Source organism: Aotus nancymaae, unplaced genomic scaffold, assembly GCF_030222135.1.
Source record: "Aotus nancymaae isolate 86718 unplaced genomic scaffold, 86718_ANA_hifiasm-v0.15.2.pri h1tg000007l, whole genome shotgun sequence".
Classification (NCBI taxonomy): domain Eukaryota; kingdom Metazoa; phylum Chordata; class Mammalia; order Primates; family Aotidae; genus Aotus; species Aotus nancymaae.
The window spans coordinates 4006777-4025278 of NW_026988418.1; the positions used below are offsets into that span (position 1 = coordinate 4006777).

The window sequence follows — 18502 nt, forward strand, 5'->3', positions numbered from 1 at the left end:
GATTTACCAATTTCAAGAGACATCCTGGAATTCATCCACCTCCATCCAGCTGTTCCTGACCTCCTTGTGGGGAAATGGGAAGGGAAGGTCTTGGGAATTAATCTCCAGGTCTCACTGTAACATCACTAACAAGGTGGACAAGGCAAACCTGTCCTTCCCTGGTCTGGCACCAGGGGGTACCACACACAAATGGTCCTGGCTGCCATGGCGCATTAGCCTCATGGAAGTGGCTGGCTCTTCTCACTGCTGCCCAGCCTTTGGCTGGGTCTAGGGCTGCGAAAAGCAGGCTCCCCAGACCCTTAAGAGCCTGAAAAGCAAGGGCTGGGAATTAGCCAAATCCAATTCAAGGGCGGCCCTGGAATTGGATTTGGCTAATTCCCAGCCCTTGCTTTCAGCTGACCCGGACCCTCTGAGGGTCCCCATGGACTCCTGTTCTAGACGGCAGGAGCTCCTGGGCGGGAGATTTTGAGGGCAATGGAGTGGAAGGAGTCCTGGCCTGGAATGGAACCCCAGCTCCACTGCATGACTCGCTGCAGGACACTGCGCTCAGCTTCCTCATTTGCTGGCAGGGACAAAGGTCGAGCACTATCCTGATGGGTCAGTGCTGGGTCAGGCACTGCTCAGGTCAGACGGATGGGAAAGGGGTGGAGGTGAGGAGGCACCTCTGGAGGAGCTATCCTGGGGAGAAGCTGTTGGAAGCCAACACAGCCAACACCTAAGGGAGGGAGAAGGTAGGGAGGCTCTGTCTGAGAGCTCATGAAACAGACTGAAGCTAACAGGATGAAGTGTAGGCTTCAGGACGTACTGTCATCTCTTAGTATCCATTGGTTCCAGAACCCTACCCCGCCCCAACCCCGGGATACCAAAATCCTTGGATGCTCCAGTCTCTAATATAAAGTGGCAGCCAGCCACGATGGCTCATGCCTGTAATCCCAGTACTTTGGGAGGTCAAGGCGGTAGATCACTTGAGATCAGGAGTTCAAGACCAGCCTGGCCAACACAGTGAAACCCTTTCTCTACTAAAAATACAAAAATTAGCTGGGTGTGGCAGCATGCCTATAATCTCAGCTACTCAGCAGGCTGAGGCAGAATAGCTTGAACCTAGGAGGCAGAGGTTGCGGTGAGCCGAGATCGTGTCATTGCATTCTAGCCTGGGCAACAAGAGCAAAACTCTGTCTTAAAAAAAAGAAAAAGAAAAAAGAAAAGAAAATTACTAAAGGGCCTCTAGGTGCCAGGCACTGTTGGGTGTAACAGTCAAATAAGCCACAGTTCCTAAGCACTCAGTTGAAATACTTCATGCAGAGCATCTAACAGGAGCTCAGTAAAGTAAATTGTTAGACTGTGGAACTCAAGTGGGTATTATTATTCCCATTTTAAAGATGAAGAGACTAAGGCTCAAAGAAGGGAATTGACTTGCTTAAGATCACACAGAACTGGTGGTAGAATAAACTCTATGATGGCTGATGCAGAGCCCCCACTGAGTTCACCCTTCTGCCACGTGGTCCCGTCACCCCACTCAATCTGCCCTCAATAAGACTCACCCATGGGTGGTGTTGCCAGCGTCTGTCGCCCCACAATCTGAGCTGGTCCCAGCCCATCCAGGAAATCACTGAACTGGCTTTCAGCCCCCAGCCGGGTGGTGGGGAAGATGAACCTGCAGGAGGAGGCAGAGGGGTGCGTGAGGGTGTCAGGGCAACCTGAGGATGAGAGTGTGGCTGGCAGACTGCCATGCTCTGCCCCTAGGGTCCTGGGCACTTCTCTCTGTGCCTCAGTTTCTCCTCTACACAGTATGACTGCACTACTCTGAGTAAGGACAAACAGAACTGTTCATCTCTGCACACTGAAGAAAAATACTTTGATGTCATTTGAGAAAACAAACTAATAACAATAACATAATGATGCTGTTTAATCCTTAAGCTCCAGGGACTTCTAAAGTGACCCTTACAAGGCAGGGCTTGATGGACACCTGTGTCCTCACCAGGGCATGTCAATGCCAAGAACCAGAGACATAGGTTGGAAATTTCAATGCGTGGAACAAGTTACAAGGACTGAGGTTTGAGTTGACCGTAAGTTTGAAATCCAAGTCAAACATGAGGTGGTGCCCAGAACAGCAACTAAGACCAAAATAACACAATTATAGGGTTGAGGTGAATTGCAAGTGATGGCGGTTTGTGGTTGTTCCATGACTGTGTGGGTGTCTAGAAACAGTAACAAGAAAAACTGACAGTGATTGACAGCTTGCCAGGTGCCAATGGTGCATTAAAAGTTCTGTATGTGTTATATCATTTAATCCTTACAACCACTCTGTGTGGTAGGAGCTATTACCCAATCTTACAGATGAGAAAACAGAGGCTCCCAAAGGTAAGATTGCCTTGCCTGCAAAACAGAGACGATGCCCAACTCACGGGGCTTTATATGTTGAGGATTAGGGCAGATGAAAAGTTCCAGACAAACAGGAAACATTGAATGATAGTTCTGGTTGCTGCTGTTGTTATCATCAAGGGAAAAGTGCTACTCTTCTCTTGCGCTCCAGCCTAGATGTTCTGGGTGTGGCCAGCTGAGAAAGGACAGATGAGGGAGGGTTGGCCCTGGTCTGCTCAGGGGCTATGACTGAACAAAATTCTAAGATCTCCTAGAAAGGCCCAGGCTACAGAGATAAAAGCCTGTCCAAGGAAAAATCTCCTACTAGGCAGTTTGGCCTTGAGTCCCCCTTGGCTAGTGGCAGGCAGGGGGAAAAAAGCAGGCTGTGTATGCTTATCAGAGAGAACCTGTGTCTCTCCCCAACTAGGCCCAGCCTCCATCCCCCAGAGAGGGGCTTCAAGGCTCCACATTTATTGGTCATGGTCAACAACAGCCTAATATCACATTCTTAGGACAATGAAATCTGAGACTCTCAAGGTCACAGAATTTTAGGAGCTAGATATAGAGTGTGGAGATTGTGAACAAAGGTCATGGAATCGAATGGCCTTAATTCCAGTTCTGACTCCATCACCACTTAATAGCTGTAACCTTGGGTAAGGTGCCCCACCCTCTTCCTCTCCCTGTTTCTCCACTTGTCAAAGGGAGATAATGGTAGTACCCACAACCGTCAGGGTTGTTTTAAGTGTTAAATGGTCATTGTTCCTGGTCTGATCACAGCCGGTAGATCCCAGTGTAAGAATCACTGATCTGAGATGCCCAGGCATGCTCTGCACATGGGAAGATGTAATAAATGCTTGAGAGGACTCGCATTCATTGAAGTAGTGCAGCAGTGAGACACACGATCACTGAATCTCAATCAATGGAGCCACAGAATCCTGAGCCTGGCAGTCACTGGGCTTGAAGCAGAAGCAGAAAATCTTAGTCATACAACTATAATTTCATAGGCTTAGATCTGGGGGAATATCTAACCCAGTGACTTTCAGATTTTTTAATGCAACCTACATGTAAGAAAGGAGATTTAACATCATGACCCAGGACAGACCTGTATGCATCTGTATATAAACAATGGAAACAAAAGTTCACAAGGCAATTTATTCTTACTTCATGACATATGCCTATTTCTTTCTCTAATGCTGGTTTTGACCTACTAAACCTATTTTACTTCCTGTCTATGAGTCACCATCCATGGTCTGAAAAACATTGATCTAGTCCAATCTCCTTCCCTAAGCTCTAAGCAAGGCTGCTTGAGAGAATGCCACTCATCTGGGCCACAACAGTGGTTTTAGATTTAAATGGATTTTAGGACATTTTCCTTTCCACCCTCTCCTCTAGAGCAGGGCAGTGTGTGAGTGGGAGGTGGGAGGTAAGGGTCCCTTCATGAAACATACAAAAGGAATTGATAGCTCCTGGGTATCTGGATATTTCAATGGGAACAACAGGAAGACCTGGGGTCCAACCACGGAGTGTTGAGGGGAGGGGTATGAAGGAAGGCAGAGACACAGAGGACCCAGACGTTTTAGCTGGAAACAAAACAGGGAGGCTTTCCCACCCTGCCCAGTGGTTCTGTGACTGGAGGACCGAGGAGGAGGGAGGGGACCACAGCGCGGGGCTGCACGCACGTGCCGTCGGAGCTGTTGCTGTTGGTGCTCCCGTCGGTGGACTCCCGGCTGCCCTGGCGCGTGACCCGGCTCCGCATCTCTACCGCAATGCCCGTCTCTGTGCTCCGGCGGATGTTGCTGCGCAGCTTCTTGGTGGCCCCTTCTGTGACCCCCCCACCCCAAGCACAGAGAGGGAACAAGGTCAGATTATAAATGGGGCTTCTCTGAGAGTCCTGCCGAAGTCACTCTCTTGGTGTGGGGGGTTGACGGGGAGGATGAGCAGGGCTCTCACTGGAGGCAGGGGCATGGCTGAGCTGACCTCAGAGCTGGTCTGCAGCCTGACACCTGGCCCTGCTCAGGGCAGTGATGCTGACAGAGCAGACTAGAAAGATGGCTGCAGGCAGAGTCATGATGGCACCACCGAGCAGAGCCACAGATCCGCAGCTGGGGCCCTCACTTCACCCTCATCAGGCTCCCCTGACTTGCACCTTTCCCCCTTGATTTCAGCCCTTGCCCCAAAGGTTAAGTGTGCCTCCTCCCACTGTCTTCTGGAAAGTTTATCTTCTCTGGGATTCGCAGACTGACTTTACTTCTTCCAGGCACCCTTGCAGACCCCATCACACCCAGACCCCACAACTCACCTCTGATACCTCTACAGGCTCTACAGGAAAGCCCCCATGGGAAGCCTGGCCACTCCCAAACAAACCCGCCTTCTCTAGGCAGGGCTGAACATGGAGAGGACATGTGTGGGGAGCTGGCCATTAGGGAAACAAGACAGAGAGGGACTGTTGGGTTGACCCGAATTGCCTTTGGCCTTGAGAAAAGGTCTGCAGAAGAACCCCCAAAGCTGGCCTGTGAGAGCTCACCCCTGTGTCTCTGTGCCTCCTGTTCAGAGGCCCTCGACCCCCATATCCCAGCCTCCCGCTCAGCCTTGCAGGGAACATGGGGCGCTTTCCCTCACCCAGCAGCACACCATCCTGCCTGGGTTTCCATGGCAACCTCCTCAGCATTGCAGTGTGGTCCCTCTAGACACCCTCTCCTCCTGGGTGGGCGGATGGGGGAGACGGGCTGAGGGCTTGCAGGGACTTCCCCCGCTGAAGCTTGGCTGCTGGAGGAGCTTGATGGGGAGGAAAGTGGCCCTCAGATAGAAACTGCACCAAAAGAACCACTTGCTGTCACTGGTTAGAGGCCAAGCGAATTAAGGTGGAGTTTCCTACAGGGAGGGGGAGAGCCCAGGGCAGGACAGGCAGCACAGCCCCTGAAAGCAGCGGGGAGCAGAGAGCTGGTTACTTTGGCAGTTCTCTTCCTCTGCACCCAATGGTGGGCTGGGGAGACCCCAGCCTGGGAAAAGGGAGACTTTATTCCTCCTGCTTCATCTGCTTATCTTTCATAAAGTCCCCACTGGAGGAGGGCAGGCTGAGAGTGCTAGGATCACTAGTGGATGGGAGGGTGGGCAGCGGGACAGGCTGAGAACAGAGTGCAGGGTGAGGAGGAATGTCTTCTCTGAAATCATCCCAGCTTCTGGGATACTAGAATAGCACAGTCAGGAATCCATGACATCATCAACATGTCTGTCTCTCTCATACACACACACACACACACACATACACACACACACACAGTCGCATTAGCTCATACATACTTTTTTCACACACACAGTCACAAATGGTCCTACCAGGTCTTGGTCACATGTACACATGATGTACTCTGCCGCCTTCAGTCAAGTCACGGACATATGATGTTCACATGTAAGACTTAGAACTGAACCCTCCCATTCAATCACATATGTTGATGAAAACCCACAAATGGTGTCTGACCCACCTCACACACAGAGGCCTAGGTAATAGGGCTGGTGTGGGGGTCCTCTCCCTGTCCCTGGCTCCTAACTCTACATCTTCTCGTTAACCCAGTTAGGAGACAGATGGGTCTGTGGTGGTGGTGGTGGGGGGGGGTCCCTTGTCTCCATATCTCTGCCCCACAACACACAGCCTGAGGCTCACTCCCTCAAGACCTCAACCCTCCTCTTTCAGAGTTTGGGGAAGCTTTGGACCATTTGGGAGCAAATTTGCCTTCTTAGATTAAGACTTGTCCAAACCCAATGTGAGACCCTGAGTCGAGGAGTCACAGAATCCTGAAATGTTAGAGATACTTTGGCTACCCCTTCCTCCACATTTCACAACTGGGGAGCTTGAGGTCCAGGTGCTGAGAGAGCTGGGACTAGATCAGCCCCACATACTCCCAGTCTGCTGTCATGTTCTCACTCCCCTCCCAATCCCCCATCTAGTTGAGAGGTGATTCAGCAGAGATTAAGTTCCATGACTTCAGAGGGAGGAGAAAGCTCCTGCAATCTCAGAGATGATCCCTCTACTGGCTTCATACATGTCCAGTCTCAACCCCTGCTGATCTGAGGAATAACTATATAATCTCTCTCTCCCTAGAGAAAGAAGCCAAGTTGCTTGCAATAATTCTATGGGCTCCAGAGACCAAAAACTCCAGGAACCATCCCATCTGTCCCATTACAAACAAAGGAGAGGCAGTCACAGCCTGTACCACCACTCCCTATGGAATCTTCTGGAATGGTCTTGAGCCCTTTCTCTACCCTGACCCAGATCTCAGAGTCCAGAAGGGGAAAGCCGCTGTCCCTGGTACTGAAAAATACTAGCTCCGTTTGCTCAGGGGCTGGGACAGCCCAGGATGGTCGTCTATAGATCCAGCCAGTTGCCAGACCAGAACCCATCTGTTTCCTGGACCCAAAGCTCTGACTCTACCCTCCTCGCTGCTCCCACAACTTAGTGAATGTTAGATCCAGAAGGAAACTGAGAGAGAGCATTTTAGCTCCATTTTACAAAAGAGGAAACAGGCCCAGTGGGAAAGTAAATTTCCTGAGGTCCCATGGTGAGTTACAGAGCCAGGACTAGCCCTCTAAAGTGAGTTTTTGTAAGTCTGCTCTAGGGCCACATGAGGAATAAACTGGAAGAAGGCAGGCAGGAGGCAGAACAAGAGAGGAGGCTGGTGCAATCGTCCAGGCTAGACATTATGGGTCCTGCACTAGGGCAAAGGCTTTGAAACAAAGAAGGATGGGCAGGGCTCTAGCCAATTCACAGTACAGACACACTAGGAGGACGGAGGCCCTGTGAAGGGCAGACCTGAGCCCAGAAGACCAAGTCCAGGAGAGGAATTCTTCCCCCTTTCACACAGCCCACCCTGCAGGGAATGAAGCCATCCCATCTGTCGGGAATGGGGGCACCCTTCTAGGGTCTTTCCCAGAACAGTTTCCAGAGCCAATGCCAGAGTCTTTCCTCTGGCACCAGACACTCCAACCCACAGGGAGGGTCTGAGCTGGGACACTGGTATCCTCAAGGCATGGGGGCAAAAAATGGAGAAGGAATTCTAAATGGAGAGGAGTGTGCTACAGGGAAGGAGCAGAGGTGTGGAGGCTGAGAACTCACTTCTCTTTTGGCTTTATGGTACAATAGCAGGAAATAATAATAGCATAGACACTTTGCTGAGTGCCTACACTATGTGCCAGAGATGAAGCTGGGTGCTTTTGCATACTCTATCTCATTTAATTCCCTGGACAACTACGCAAGGCATGTATCATTGTCCTCATTCTACAAACAAGGCAGTAGGCTCAGAGAGGTGCAGTAACTTGCCTTAGTCACCTGGCTAGTAAATGACAGGGGGTGGCTCTGAACATGAGGTCATTCTCCAGGAACATGCTTTCTCCCCAGGCTCTGGATGCCTCATCAATAAAGTAAGTATGGCGCACTAGATGATCTCAAGGGATTCTCCCCGCTCTGACATTCAGCAATTAGCTGATGCACAGAGATCTTCAGTTAGAAGGGCATCTGGGCAGTTCCCCTAGCTCCAGTCCTTCAGCCATGCCCTTGCATACCAAGGAGACAGAGATTCAGAAGCCCCATTATCATTCATCTCTTCTCAAGATGAAAGGTCTTCCTGGTATCTGCTCCAATTCCTGCCTGCAGCCTGTAAAGTCAAGGCAGATCACTGGAAGGTTCTCCCAGTGACTCAGGCCCCTATCCTGGCCTTGGAAGACTAACTCTCCAAATCACTTTGGGTATGAAGAAGGCTTTGGGTCTGAAGCTGAATCAGCTGGATTCCTGGGCTGAATCCTGTCCCTCGAAGCCAGACTCCTGAAGTCTAACACCTCTACAACCTCCTAATCGTAATCTCACTCCTTGGTCCTGTCCCAGCCCCCTCCTTGTCCCAGCCCAACTGCTAGATCCCCAAATCCCCATCTCTCTAGTACCAGGCCTAAACTGCATATTCACAGAGGCCACGCCCACTCTAGGGCCCTGATAACCTCAAGCCCCTTCCCCATCTATAATAGCTTTCCCCCACCAGAAACCACATCACAGCTTGATTACTGGAAAAGACCAGCCAATGTGGTCCTGTCAAGGGCTTTATAAAAATCTATTTTAAGGCCTGGAAAAGTCCCCCACCCCCAGCCCCAACTGGGAGCCTTGATGAGCATTCTCCCTGGATCCTCCAGAGCCCCCGCCCCCTCACCATCCCATCCAGCTGCCTATTTGAAGGTTTCTGGGGAAGTTGTTACTCTGAACAAAATAAGCAGGAAGAGATTTTAAAACAAAACCAGCTGGTGTCTGGGCTGATGCCACAAAGTGAAGAGGTCTTGGTGGGTAGAGCTGGCTCCTCTGTGATGTGGGGTCTAGGTATGTCACAAGTGGTCACCCACCAGGCTGAACATAACTGAGATTCTGCAGCTAGGTGTCTGAAAAAGGATACTGAATTGATGAGGATGGAGCTGTTCAGGTGTGTGTGAATGTGGCTTTGTGATGTACACTTGCACACATGAGTGACATGTTTCTGCGATCTGGGTCGTGCATCTGTAATCAGAGGGCCGTGACTGTGTGGTTTGCATGACTGGTTTTATTTGTGACCATGCACAGTGTGAATTACTCTATTGTGCTTCCCTGGAAATGTGGGCAGCTTACCAGAGCAACTGAGCGCTCTATTTATGTAACTGAACAAGTTGCATATCTTTGTGTGTGTCTCCCTTGTGCTTTGTAACATATACATGGGAGTACAGAACTGCATGTGCCTGGCTATTTGTATTTAGGAGACTGGGAGGTTACAGGTGAGACTGAATCTTTTTTTGTTTTTTAAGCCAGGGGTCTCGCTATGGTGCCCAGGCTGGTCTCAAACTCCTGGGCTCAAGTGATCCTCCCTCTTCTGCCTTTCAAAGTGCTGGGGTTATAGGTGTGAGTCCTGCACCTGGCACCTGAGACTAAATCTTGAGGCTGTATGTGTCTGTAAAATTGTGGTGTCACTTACACAGTGCCAGGAACACAAGGCTGTTTAATAAATAATAACTGGTTAATGTCTAAGTCTGTGTGTGGAGGCAGTGGAGTGTAAAGGTTAAGAGCATCAAGTAGGAAGCCCAACTGCTAGAGTCTGAATCCAGGCTCCACCACCTACTAGCTGTATAGTTTGGAGCATCTGACCTCCCTTCTCTGTGCTTTGGTACCTGCCTCATAGAGCTCCACGGAGATTTAATCAGTCTATACACATACTGGACCTAGAACAGCACCTGGTGTATGGGAAGGGCCACAGTATAAGTGTTTGTGGGCATGGGAGTGCAGACCTATCAGGGCAGTCCCTGGTACTCTGTCTTTGCAAAGTATCCCCTTCTCCCACCATGTCCCATGCCCCCTCACCAGGCTGCGGAAGCTGGAGTGTGCTCTTGCTCCACTGAGTCAGGCCCACGATGGCCACCATCTTGGCACCCAGGCTGCTCCGCCGCTTCTTGGCGGTGGTGGTCCCAGTCCCGCCCCCAGCTTGCTGGGATCCGCAGATTTCACCGCTAATGCTGGAGCTCCGCACCACATTCCTGGAGGCCCCAGATGAGGCAGGACCTGGCTCCCCGTTAAACATGGTCCCTGGGGCGGCAGGGCCTCAGGCAGCTCTGAAGGTGGGCAGGAAACAAAAGGATCCCACGTCAGACCTGGATGACTCTACAGCAACCCCACCACTTCCTAGCTGCATGACCCTGGGCTAGTCACTTGACCTCTCTGAGGCTGTGAGGTTTAAATGCACAAACAAATGTCAAGGGCATGCACAGGGTCTGGCTCAACAAAAGGGACTATCCCTATTAGCACATGGCTATGTAGAACCTCAAAGGTGACCTGGTTTGACAAAGAGGACTGAGGCTGTGGAGTCACACGGCCTGGGCTTGAATTCCAAAGGCCTCTACACACTAGCTGTGTGACCTTGTGACCAAACCTCTGGGGGTTTCGGTGAACACCTCAGCAAGATGTGAAATAAAAGCACTTAGCTCATAGGATTGTTGTAAGGACCAAATTAAATAATGCATATGAAGTGTCTGTCAGGCTTAGAGTAAATATTCAGTAAGTATTAGTGGTTATTATTTTCATAGAAAATAATAAGAACAGGGAGAACAGAACTGGCTGCAGCCTGTGCAGACTCCGGTGGGGTCCTTCTGTGTGAAGGGGATAGTGCAGAAAAGCCCAAAGCAGCAAGAAAATCACCCTTACTGCACTCCTGAGAGGCATTGTAGCCTATTCCCTTCCAGCCACCCTTCCATGCATTTTTTAAAATCACTGAACTCATACTGTAAATGTCATTTTATATCCTGGTACTTTTTCATTTAACATTATATCATGGCCAGGTGAGGTGGCTCATGCCTGTAATCCCAGCACTTTGGGAAGTCAAGGTGGGTGGATCACCTGAGGTCAGGAGTTTGAGACCAGCCTGATCAACATGGTGAAACCCCTTGTCTACTGAAAATACAAAAATTAGCTGGGCATGATGGTGCATGCCTGTAATCCCAACTACTCAGGAGGCTGAGGCAGGAGAATTGCTTGAACCCACAAAGCAGTGGTTGCAGTGAGCAGAGATTGCACCATTGCACTCCAGCCTGGGCGACAGAGCAAGACTCCATCTCGAAAAAACAAAAAACAAAACAAAACAAAAAAAACAAAAAATTATATCATAAGCATTTCCCAATGTCATTAACACTATGTATGCTACCACGATATTCCATTGTATAGAAGCAACATAACTGACTTAAGTATTTCAATACAGCTACCTCTTAGATTAGGCTCAAGTTTCTCTCCTCTTTCTCTCTTTCCTCCTTTTATTTTTATTTATTTATTTATTGAGATGGAGTCTCACTCTGTCACCCAGGCTGAAGTGCAGTGGCACAATCTCGGCTCGCTGCAACCTTCACCTCCTGGGTTCAAGCAATTCTCCTGCCTCAGCCTCCAGAGTAGCTGGGATTACAGGCGCACACCACCATGCCCAGCTAATGTTTTGTATTTTTAGTAAGAGATGGGGTTTCACCATGTTGGCCAGGCTGGTTTCGAACTCCTGACCTCAGGTGATCTACCTGCCTCAGCCTCCCAAAGTGCTGGGATTACAGATGTGAGCCACCCGGCTTCTTTCTTCTCCTTTAAATAAACACAGCAATAAACATCTTTCTCTCTCTCTTTTTTTTTTTTTTTTTTTTTTTGAGATGGAGTCTCACTCTGTCACCCAGGCTAGAGTGGAGTGGCACAATCTCCACTCGCTGCAATGTCTGCCACGCAGGTTCAAGCGAATCTTGTACCTCAGCCTTCCAAGTAGCTGGAATTATAGGTGTGCACCATGCCCAGCTATATTTTTTTTGTATTTTTAGTAGAGATGGAGTTTTACCATGTTGGCCAGGCTGGTCTCAAACTCCTAATCTCAAGTGATCCACCTACCTTGGCCACCCAAAGTACTGGGATTACAGGCGTGAGTCACCATGTCTGGCCTAAACATCTTTCTATATGGATTTTGTCTGCTTATTTCTTTAGGACTGATTCCTCAAAATGGAACGACTAGGTCAGGGGATACAGAAACCGCTAGGAGCATCCCCAGAATCCATTCCCCCTTTCTGCTTTTTGACAGAGGGCTGATTTGTCCAGGTACCACACACCCCTTGTTTTAGAGGCAGATCTGTGAATAACATTCACCTTGGCAACTCTTATTTGTCCAAGGGGGGAAGATTTGGATTCCATGCTTATAAGAGGAGGGGGCTCTCTCTCTTTCTCCCTCTGTCCTTCTCTTTCCTACTCCCTAGAGTGGGCTCAGCCCTAAGCCGAAGCCAGTGCTGCTGTGAACAGACAGCACCCAGACAGAAAGTACCTCAGGCCACACCTAGGGCCTGCCCTGCACTGGTCTTCCAATTATGTGAGACAATACATTTTCCATTGCTTACACCACTTTGAATCAGAGTTCTCTATCACCTCCAAAAGCATCCTACCTGATACCAGGGTCATAAATGTCTTTTGGATTCTTGGAATCTATTGTCAAATTCCTTTTTAAAATATAGACATTTACTCTCCCTATTAGCTGCATTCAACAAATATTTAAGCCCCTAAAATTCCCAGGCCCATGATAAGTGCCAAAGATACAGCAGTGAGCCAGGCCAACTTGGTCCTGCCCTCCCAAAGCTTCCAGTCCAGGAGGGAGACAGACAGTAAATAACTAATTCTACAATTAAATATTTAATGATGGTCACACTAAGTGCTAGGGAAGAGGACAGAGGGCCCTGAGGGAGGCCTCTCTCACTCTGAGGGAGGGGCTGCAGGAGTCTGTTGCTGTGTTTGGAACAGAGGTGGGATCTCCAGCTGTTGGCCTCCACAGTTTGGCTGCAAAGTCCTATGCTGCAGTCAGTCTCCTCTGCACAGGCAGAACCCAAGAAGGCCAGCAGCTCCAGCATGGCCTGCACCTAGCACCCTCCTGGCTCTGTCCTACCCCACAGTGGTTTTCCTGGGGCAGCTGACCATCCCAGGGTTCAGGGCACTTTGCTTGATCCTCTGCCTTCAGGCCTGGTATGCTGAGGGAGTCCACCTTCTCAAAAGGACACAGAAAGGGGAGAGAGAATGGGTGAAAGGGGAAAGGCACCATTCTGGTGGATAAGGAAGACAGTCCCCAGACAGCTGAGAACAGTCACCTGGTCACCTGGTCAGCATGTCTCCCGCCAGCCTGGCAAAGTGCGGCTGACAGCGAGGATGAGTTAAAGCCTCATTTTGCCTTCTTTGTGGCTGCCTGGACCGGTCTCATTCACACTGTGACGTGTGCAGAGTCCTGTATTGTATTTCCCCATCCCCATCAACCCTGCAGCGAATGGAAAGTCCCCCTGGACTGGGGCCTATGATGATCTCTTCTTTTGAGTTTCCAATTCTAGTGCCAGTTTGTGTGTTTTTTGGGTATCTACATGGTCTTTTGGTGGAAGGTGGGAGAAGGCTTATGTGATACTGTGACTCTGCCATGGTGCAGGTCTAATTTACTCCTTACAGAATTTCTGGGAGGTGTGTGGTTATCTCTGTACTGTAGATGAGAAAACTGAGTCTCAGAAAAGTAAAGGACTTGTCTGTCCAACCCAGCTAAGAAGAGGCAAGGCCTGGACTTGAACCCAAGTCTCCTGTTTCCAAAAAGAGAGAATGCTTAGCAGTCCCTGTCCCTTCAACCAAAAAAGTAGGCCCAGCCCTTAAGCTCAGGCTCTGCTCTGGGTCTCTGGGCCCTTTGAGAAAACTACAAGGAAAGTGACTATAGGGCAGTAGAAAACCTAACTGGACCATAGCTGGAGAAGCAAAGAGCTTCCCTAGCACAGCCTCAGGGACCAAGAGAGCACCACTCCTGGGGGTGAAACAGGAAGGGGTAAAGGACAAAATTCCTGACCCTGCCAACCCAGGGGCTCATGTTTCCTCATGAATAATAAATGGAATTGACAAGCATTTGGTTTGGCATCAAGGTCACTGCACTATCCAGAGCTATTTTCTCATCTTTAACCATCTAGGGATCAACCAGGGGGGCTGGAGAACTGAAAGATGCTTGGGAGGGCCCAGCCTGCAGGCCACTCCCCAGAGGAGGCAGGAGGAGCCAGACCGAAAGCACTGGGCCCAAGGCCCTAGGACTGACCCTGTGGGCCAGAAGTCCTGGTAGGGCAGGTTAGGAGGATTAGGAATTAGGATGTGGGATTCGAATGCAAACAGATTCCTTATGTGAACTCCTCTGAGCCTCGGCTGTCTCATCTGGGTGTAAAATGAAGGGGTCAGATTAAGTAATCTCTAAAAGTCCTTTTGACTGGGAGAGTTGAGTCTATGAACACACATTGCAGTGAAGGGCTCACAATTAGAGATCTAGTTTCTTCTCTGGCAGCCAGTCTAGCTCAGGAGGGACATGCCAGAGTTCTAGACAAGGCACCTAAAAGGAGGGACATCCACTGCAGAGCAACCCCTGAGCCATCAGACCACAAGGATGGAAAAGGGAAGATGAGGAGACTGAGGCAGAGTGGTGAGGAGTGGGCAGGACACAGAACATACCATGTAACATGTTGGTGATTCCAAATAATTGCTAAATGAACTATACTCCTCCCATGCAAGTCACTTCACCAATTCTCCTGCTTCTGAGCAGAGCAGACTGTCCCTTTCTCAGCCCAGGTCATGGCACCTCAAGGAAGAAAACTGTCCTATGATCTCAGTGAGTGACAGCGACCTCACTCTGAAGTTCTTCCTGCTGACTCCCAGCTATTACTACAGCAGCAGAGAAACTTCAATTATCCTCCAGGGACACAGCTACTGCCCCAACTCCTGCCAAAACTCTATGCCAGAAGAGACCTTCCCCATTCCCCAGGAATAAGTTTTGTGTTTTCTTTTTTAGCCCTTGGATGCTTGGCCTCTACCCTGGGGTCTCAGTATTCTATAAGCATCCTCCAAACCCTCTCCCGAATCCTGACAACAGCAGGTCTCAGGGCCCTGCCAGGCTACCCTGGGCCCCTCAGTCCCCTTAACCACATGTCTAACCAGATGAGAATTTTTTGAGAGTTCGAGGCCACCCAAAAGCTCAAGATGAACCTAGCCACCCACGTTTCCAACAGTAAAGACCAAGGAATGCATCACAGGGTGATGGAGTGTTAGGCTGGAAGGGACTGCAAATAACTGAGGCTCCCACCACCCTCCCCATCCTCTACGCACAGTGGATATAATTAACCTCTCTCTTTCCCATCAAGGTCAACTTAGCCTCAGAGTCCCTCTCAACACAGGGATCCAGCACCAGCTGATGAGAAACAGCTGATGAGCTAAAACTGACTTGTTTACTGTATTCTAGACTGAGCCTTTCATTTTGCAGAACAGGTAGTCAAGGCCCAGAATGGGGAAAAGACGCACCAGGGTAACACAAAAAATTGGTAGCAGAATCAGAGCTTCAACCCTAAGTACCTTAACTCTCAGGTCTCACATCACCTATCGCGTGCTCCCTCCCCATCCTTCACCTGGAAGAAAACCCAACTCACCGAATTGATGAATGTGAGCCTGGCGTTCCCGCATCACAGGGGGCTGTGCCCCTCCCAACAGCACACCCCTAGGGCATTTGCACAAGGCTTCAATTGACTTCTGCCAAAACACCAATTTTCAAGAAATGAGGTGAAGGCAATCAGGGCAGGCTCCCAGGAGGAAGTGATGTGATAAAAAGGTCTGAAAGGGAAGAGGGGAGCTTAGAGGAAGGGCTAGGTGAGACATCTACCCTTAAGGGCTTCTGGTAGATTGTGGCATAAAAAGACAGACTTTGAAGAAGCTGTGTGACCTTGAGCAAATCATTTAAACTCTTCAGTTCTCCATTTCCTCTTCTATCAAATTGTCAGAACTCCCAAGTTCCCTAATGTTCCTTTAGGCACTTGGATGCCAAGCTGCTGAAGACCCACAACTTGGAGATTTTTAACACAGGAAAGACTCATCCAGGACCAACTGCTAAGGAGCTCTAGACCCTATCCTTGCTTCCTCCAACCTCCCTCTGATTAATGGGGTCTTTCTTCCTCCCCAGACACTCTATGACATGCCCAGCAGTTAGGGAACACACTCCTGGCTCCACCCCCAGCTATGTGATCCTGAGCAGGTCCTTCAGCTTCTCTGTACCATTCCCTCCATTCCCTCCTCTACAAAATGAGTCTGATCGCCACCTGGGCCCTCCCCAACTCTCTCGGCTAGACTGGGGGTCAGATGAGACAAAGAGGAGCAGAAAGGCAGGGTGAATGAAACACATGCTCTGGAGGCAGACAGACAGGTGCAAAACCTAGATCTGCCACTTACAAGCTGTATGATACAGGGCTTCCTTAACAAATCCCCTGAGCCTAATGCTCCTCATCTCGAAAGTGGGGATGATAATGTCTGCTTTAGGATTCTTATACAAAATATTACAAAACAAGAATTGGGACATGCTAAATGATCATCAGTTGGGCAGTTACATTATTATTACTAATAAGGTTCCTTTATAGATTGTAAAGAATTGTCCAGGTGTTAGTTCTTATTGGTCTGGAGTCCACGCCAGGTGCAACCACATCAGGGGAAGGCCCAGAGACTAAGAGAATTGCCTCCCACTGCAGCCCTGAGTGCTCCCGACGTCTGCGGTCAGGGTCCTGCACTTTACAGTTGAGATGAGAGGTGACCCATGAAGCTGTGCCAGTATCTCAGCTCCTGACCCCTGCTGGATGCTGGGTCTGGCATCTGAGATCCCTGGCCCAAACCTCATCCAGTGCCAGGACAGCCCACCACATCTCCTGTGCCAGTCTGTGCCCTTGTCACAGGCTAGTGCCTGCATTCACAGAAAGGGTGGAGGGGCTCCCGCAGCTCTAGCCTTTCCTGTCCCCACTCAGGGAGAGGTGGGCATGGGGATGGGTTGGTAGGTGGCTGTGGTGGGGAAGGCAGTCTGTGCCAAGGAAGCACACCCAGCCAGTGTGGGCAGCACATGGAGACTGCTCCTCTCCTAGTTGTGCAGACCTTCATCTTTCCCAAGCCGGGCTGGCATACACCGTGCACACACACATGTGCACACACACACATACACACAGGAAGAGACATGGGGCACAGAATTCCAAATGTGTGATCACAAAGACCTGCATCAATAATACTTAAAGACACAATCACATGTGCACACAGATGCACACACACCTCCACCAAGACACTTATCCAGAGACACACAGAGGCAACCACAATGACAGCCATAGGCATTCACAGACTCACATGTGTACATACCCACACACACTCCCCCCATTTGGCCCCTGCCCAGTCTAGAAAGGCAGGAAGAGCCCCATGGCTCCATGGGCAGGGAAGCAGGAAGTGTCTTAGCCTGAACAGTGGGCTCCCTTGGCTAAGGCACACACCCCACCTCTGAGCAGGTGTGTGCGAGCTTGAACCCACATGCACACTCATAGACACCACAGCCCCCAATCTCACTCGCCTGGCCCCCATCCCCACCAGACTGGACAAAGGAGCTCATTGGTGAGGTTTGTGGTGAGGAGAGGAGAAGGCTGGCAGGGAGCAGCTGCTGTCACCATGGCTACCAGGCTGACCCACTTCTCCTCCACCCAGCCTGGCCCACCCAGCCCAGGCAAGGCAGGGACAGGCAGCTTTAGGCAGGGTAGGCCCTCTCCCATCACACACAGGAAAGTGTGGCCCTCTGAGGGCGTGGTAAGGGATGGGTTGAGCACCCCAGAGAGGCTGGATACTGTGTAGGAAGGCAATACAGACTCCAGACATTCCTTGAGGGGAGTAGGGTGCTGAAGGCACGGTTCCTGCAAGACCTAGAAGACTGAGCCCCTGATGTCCCCCCGGGGCCTCAGGATGCCATATGGGCCCTAGATACATTCTCAGTCACAGTCCTCATGGCAGTGCAGGGGATGGGTGGTCAGACTCAAATCCAAATTATAAGGACTCAGAACACACAGGGGTAAGGCAGACCCAGGGCTGGGTGAGCCCTGTCTCCCATTCAAAACCAGGTTCCTGAAGTATCTACTAGGGGTTGCTGGGGTTACAGACATGCCTCCTTCCCAGGACAGGGTCGCCATGGGCCTTCACTCAGTTGAGGGCTCCTGAGGACAGGGCTGTGTGTCCTTCCTCAGAACCAGGGACTTAGAAGAACAACACAGCCTGAGTCAGTTTTGGGAGGAGCTAGCCTACAAAACAGAATGAATCTCTCCTGCTTGCCAACCTCTCATAGCCTCCCATTTCCTGCAGAACAAAGGAGAAGACCCTCGCCAAGGCCCACAGCCCATATAACCTGGGGACTGTCTTCTTCTCCAGTCTCCCGGCCCGTCCCATGCCTCTTGCCCCTACTCTGTATTCCAGCCACATTTACTTCTTTTCAGTCCTCAAAAGTACCACCTTGAGCCAGGTGTGGTGGCTCATGTCTGTAATCCCAGTACTTTGGGAGGCCAAAGCGGGCAGACCACAAGGTCAAGAGATCGAGACCATCTTGGCTAACACGGTGAAACCCCATCTCTACTTAAAAAACTACAAAAAATTAGCTGGGCATGGTGGCGCACGCCTGTAGTCCCAGCTAATTGGGAGGCTGAGTCAGGAGAATCGCTTGAACCCAGGAGGCGGAGGTTGTAGCAGTGAGCTGAGATTGTGTCACTGCATTCTAGCCTGGGTGACAGAGACTCCATCTCAAAAAAAAAAAAA

General features: G+C 50.3%; 1 protein-coding gene across 2 annotated transcripts in view; it reads right to left on the reverse strand.

The window, feature by feature from the left end:
• RIMS3 (regulating synaptic membrane exocytosis 3) overlaps nucleotides 1-18502 on the reverse strand; it is a 42862-nt gene that overhangs the window by 9817 nt on the left and 14543 nt on the right. For both annotated transcript variants that reach the window (XR_001105228.3, XM_012439164.3), the window contains exons 2-5: nucleotides 15340-15520; nucleotides 9719-9966; nucleotides 4041-4182; nucleotides 1542-1654 (exon numbers count right to left, since the gene is read on the reverse strand). Coding sequence is in view for 1 of the 2 variants with exons in the window: in XM_012439164.3 (XP_012294587.2) it covers nucleotides 1542-1654; nucleotides 4041-4182; nucleotides 9719-9935 (472 nt within the window). In the remaining variant the exon portion in view is untranslated. The remainder of the gene's footprint in view (nucleotides 1-1541; nucleotides 1655-4040; nucleotides 4183-9718; nucleotides 9967-15339; nucleotides 15521-18502) is intronic.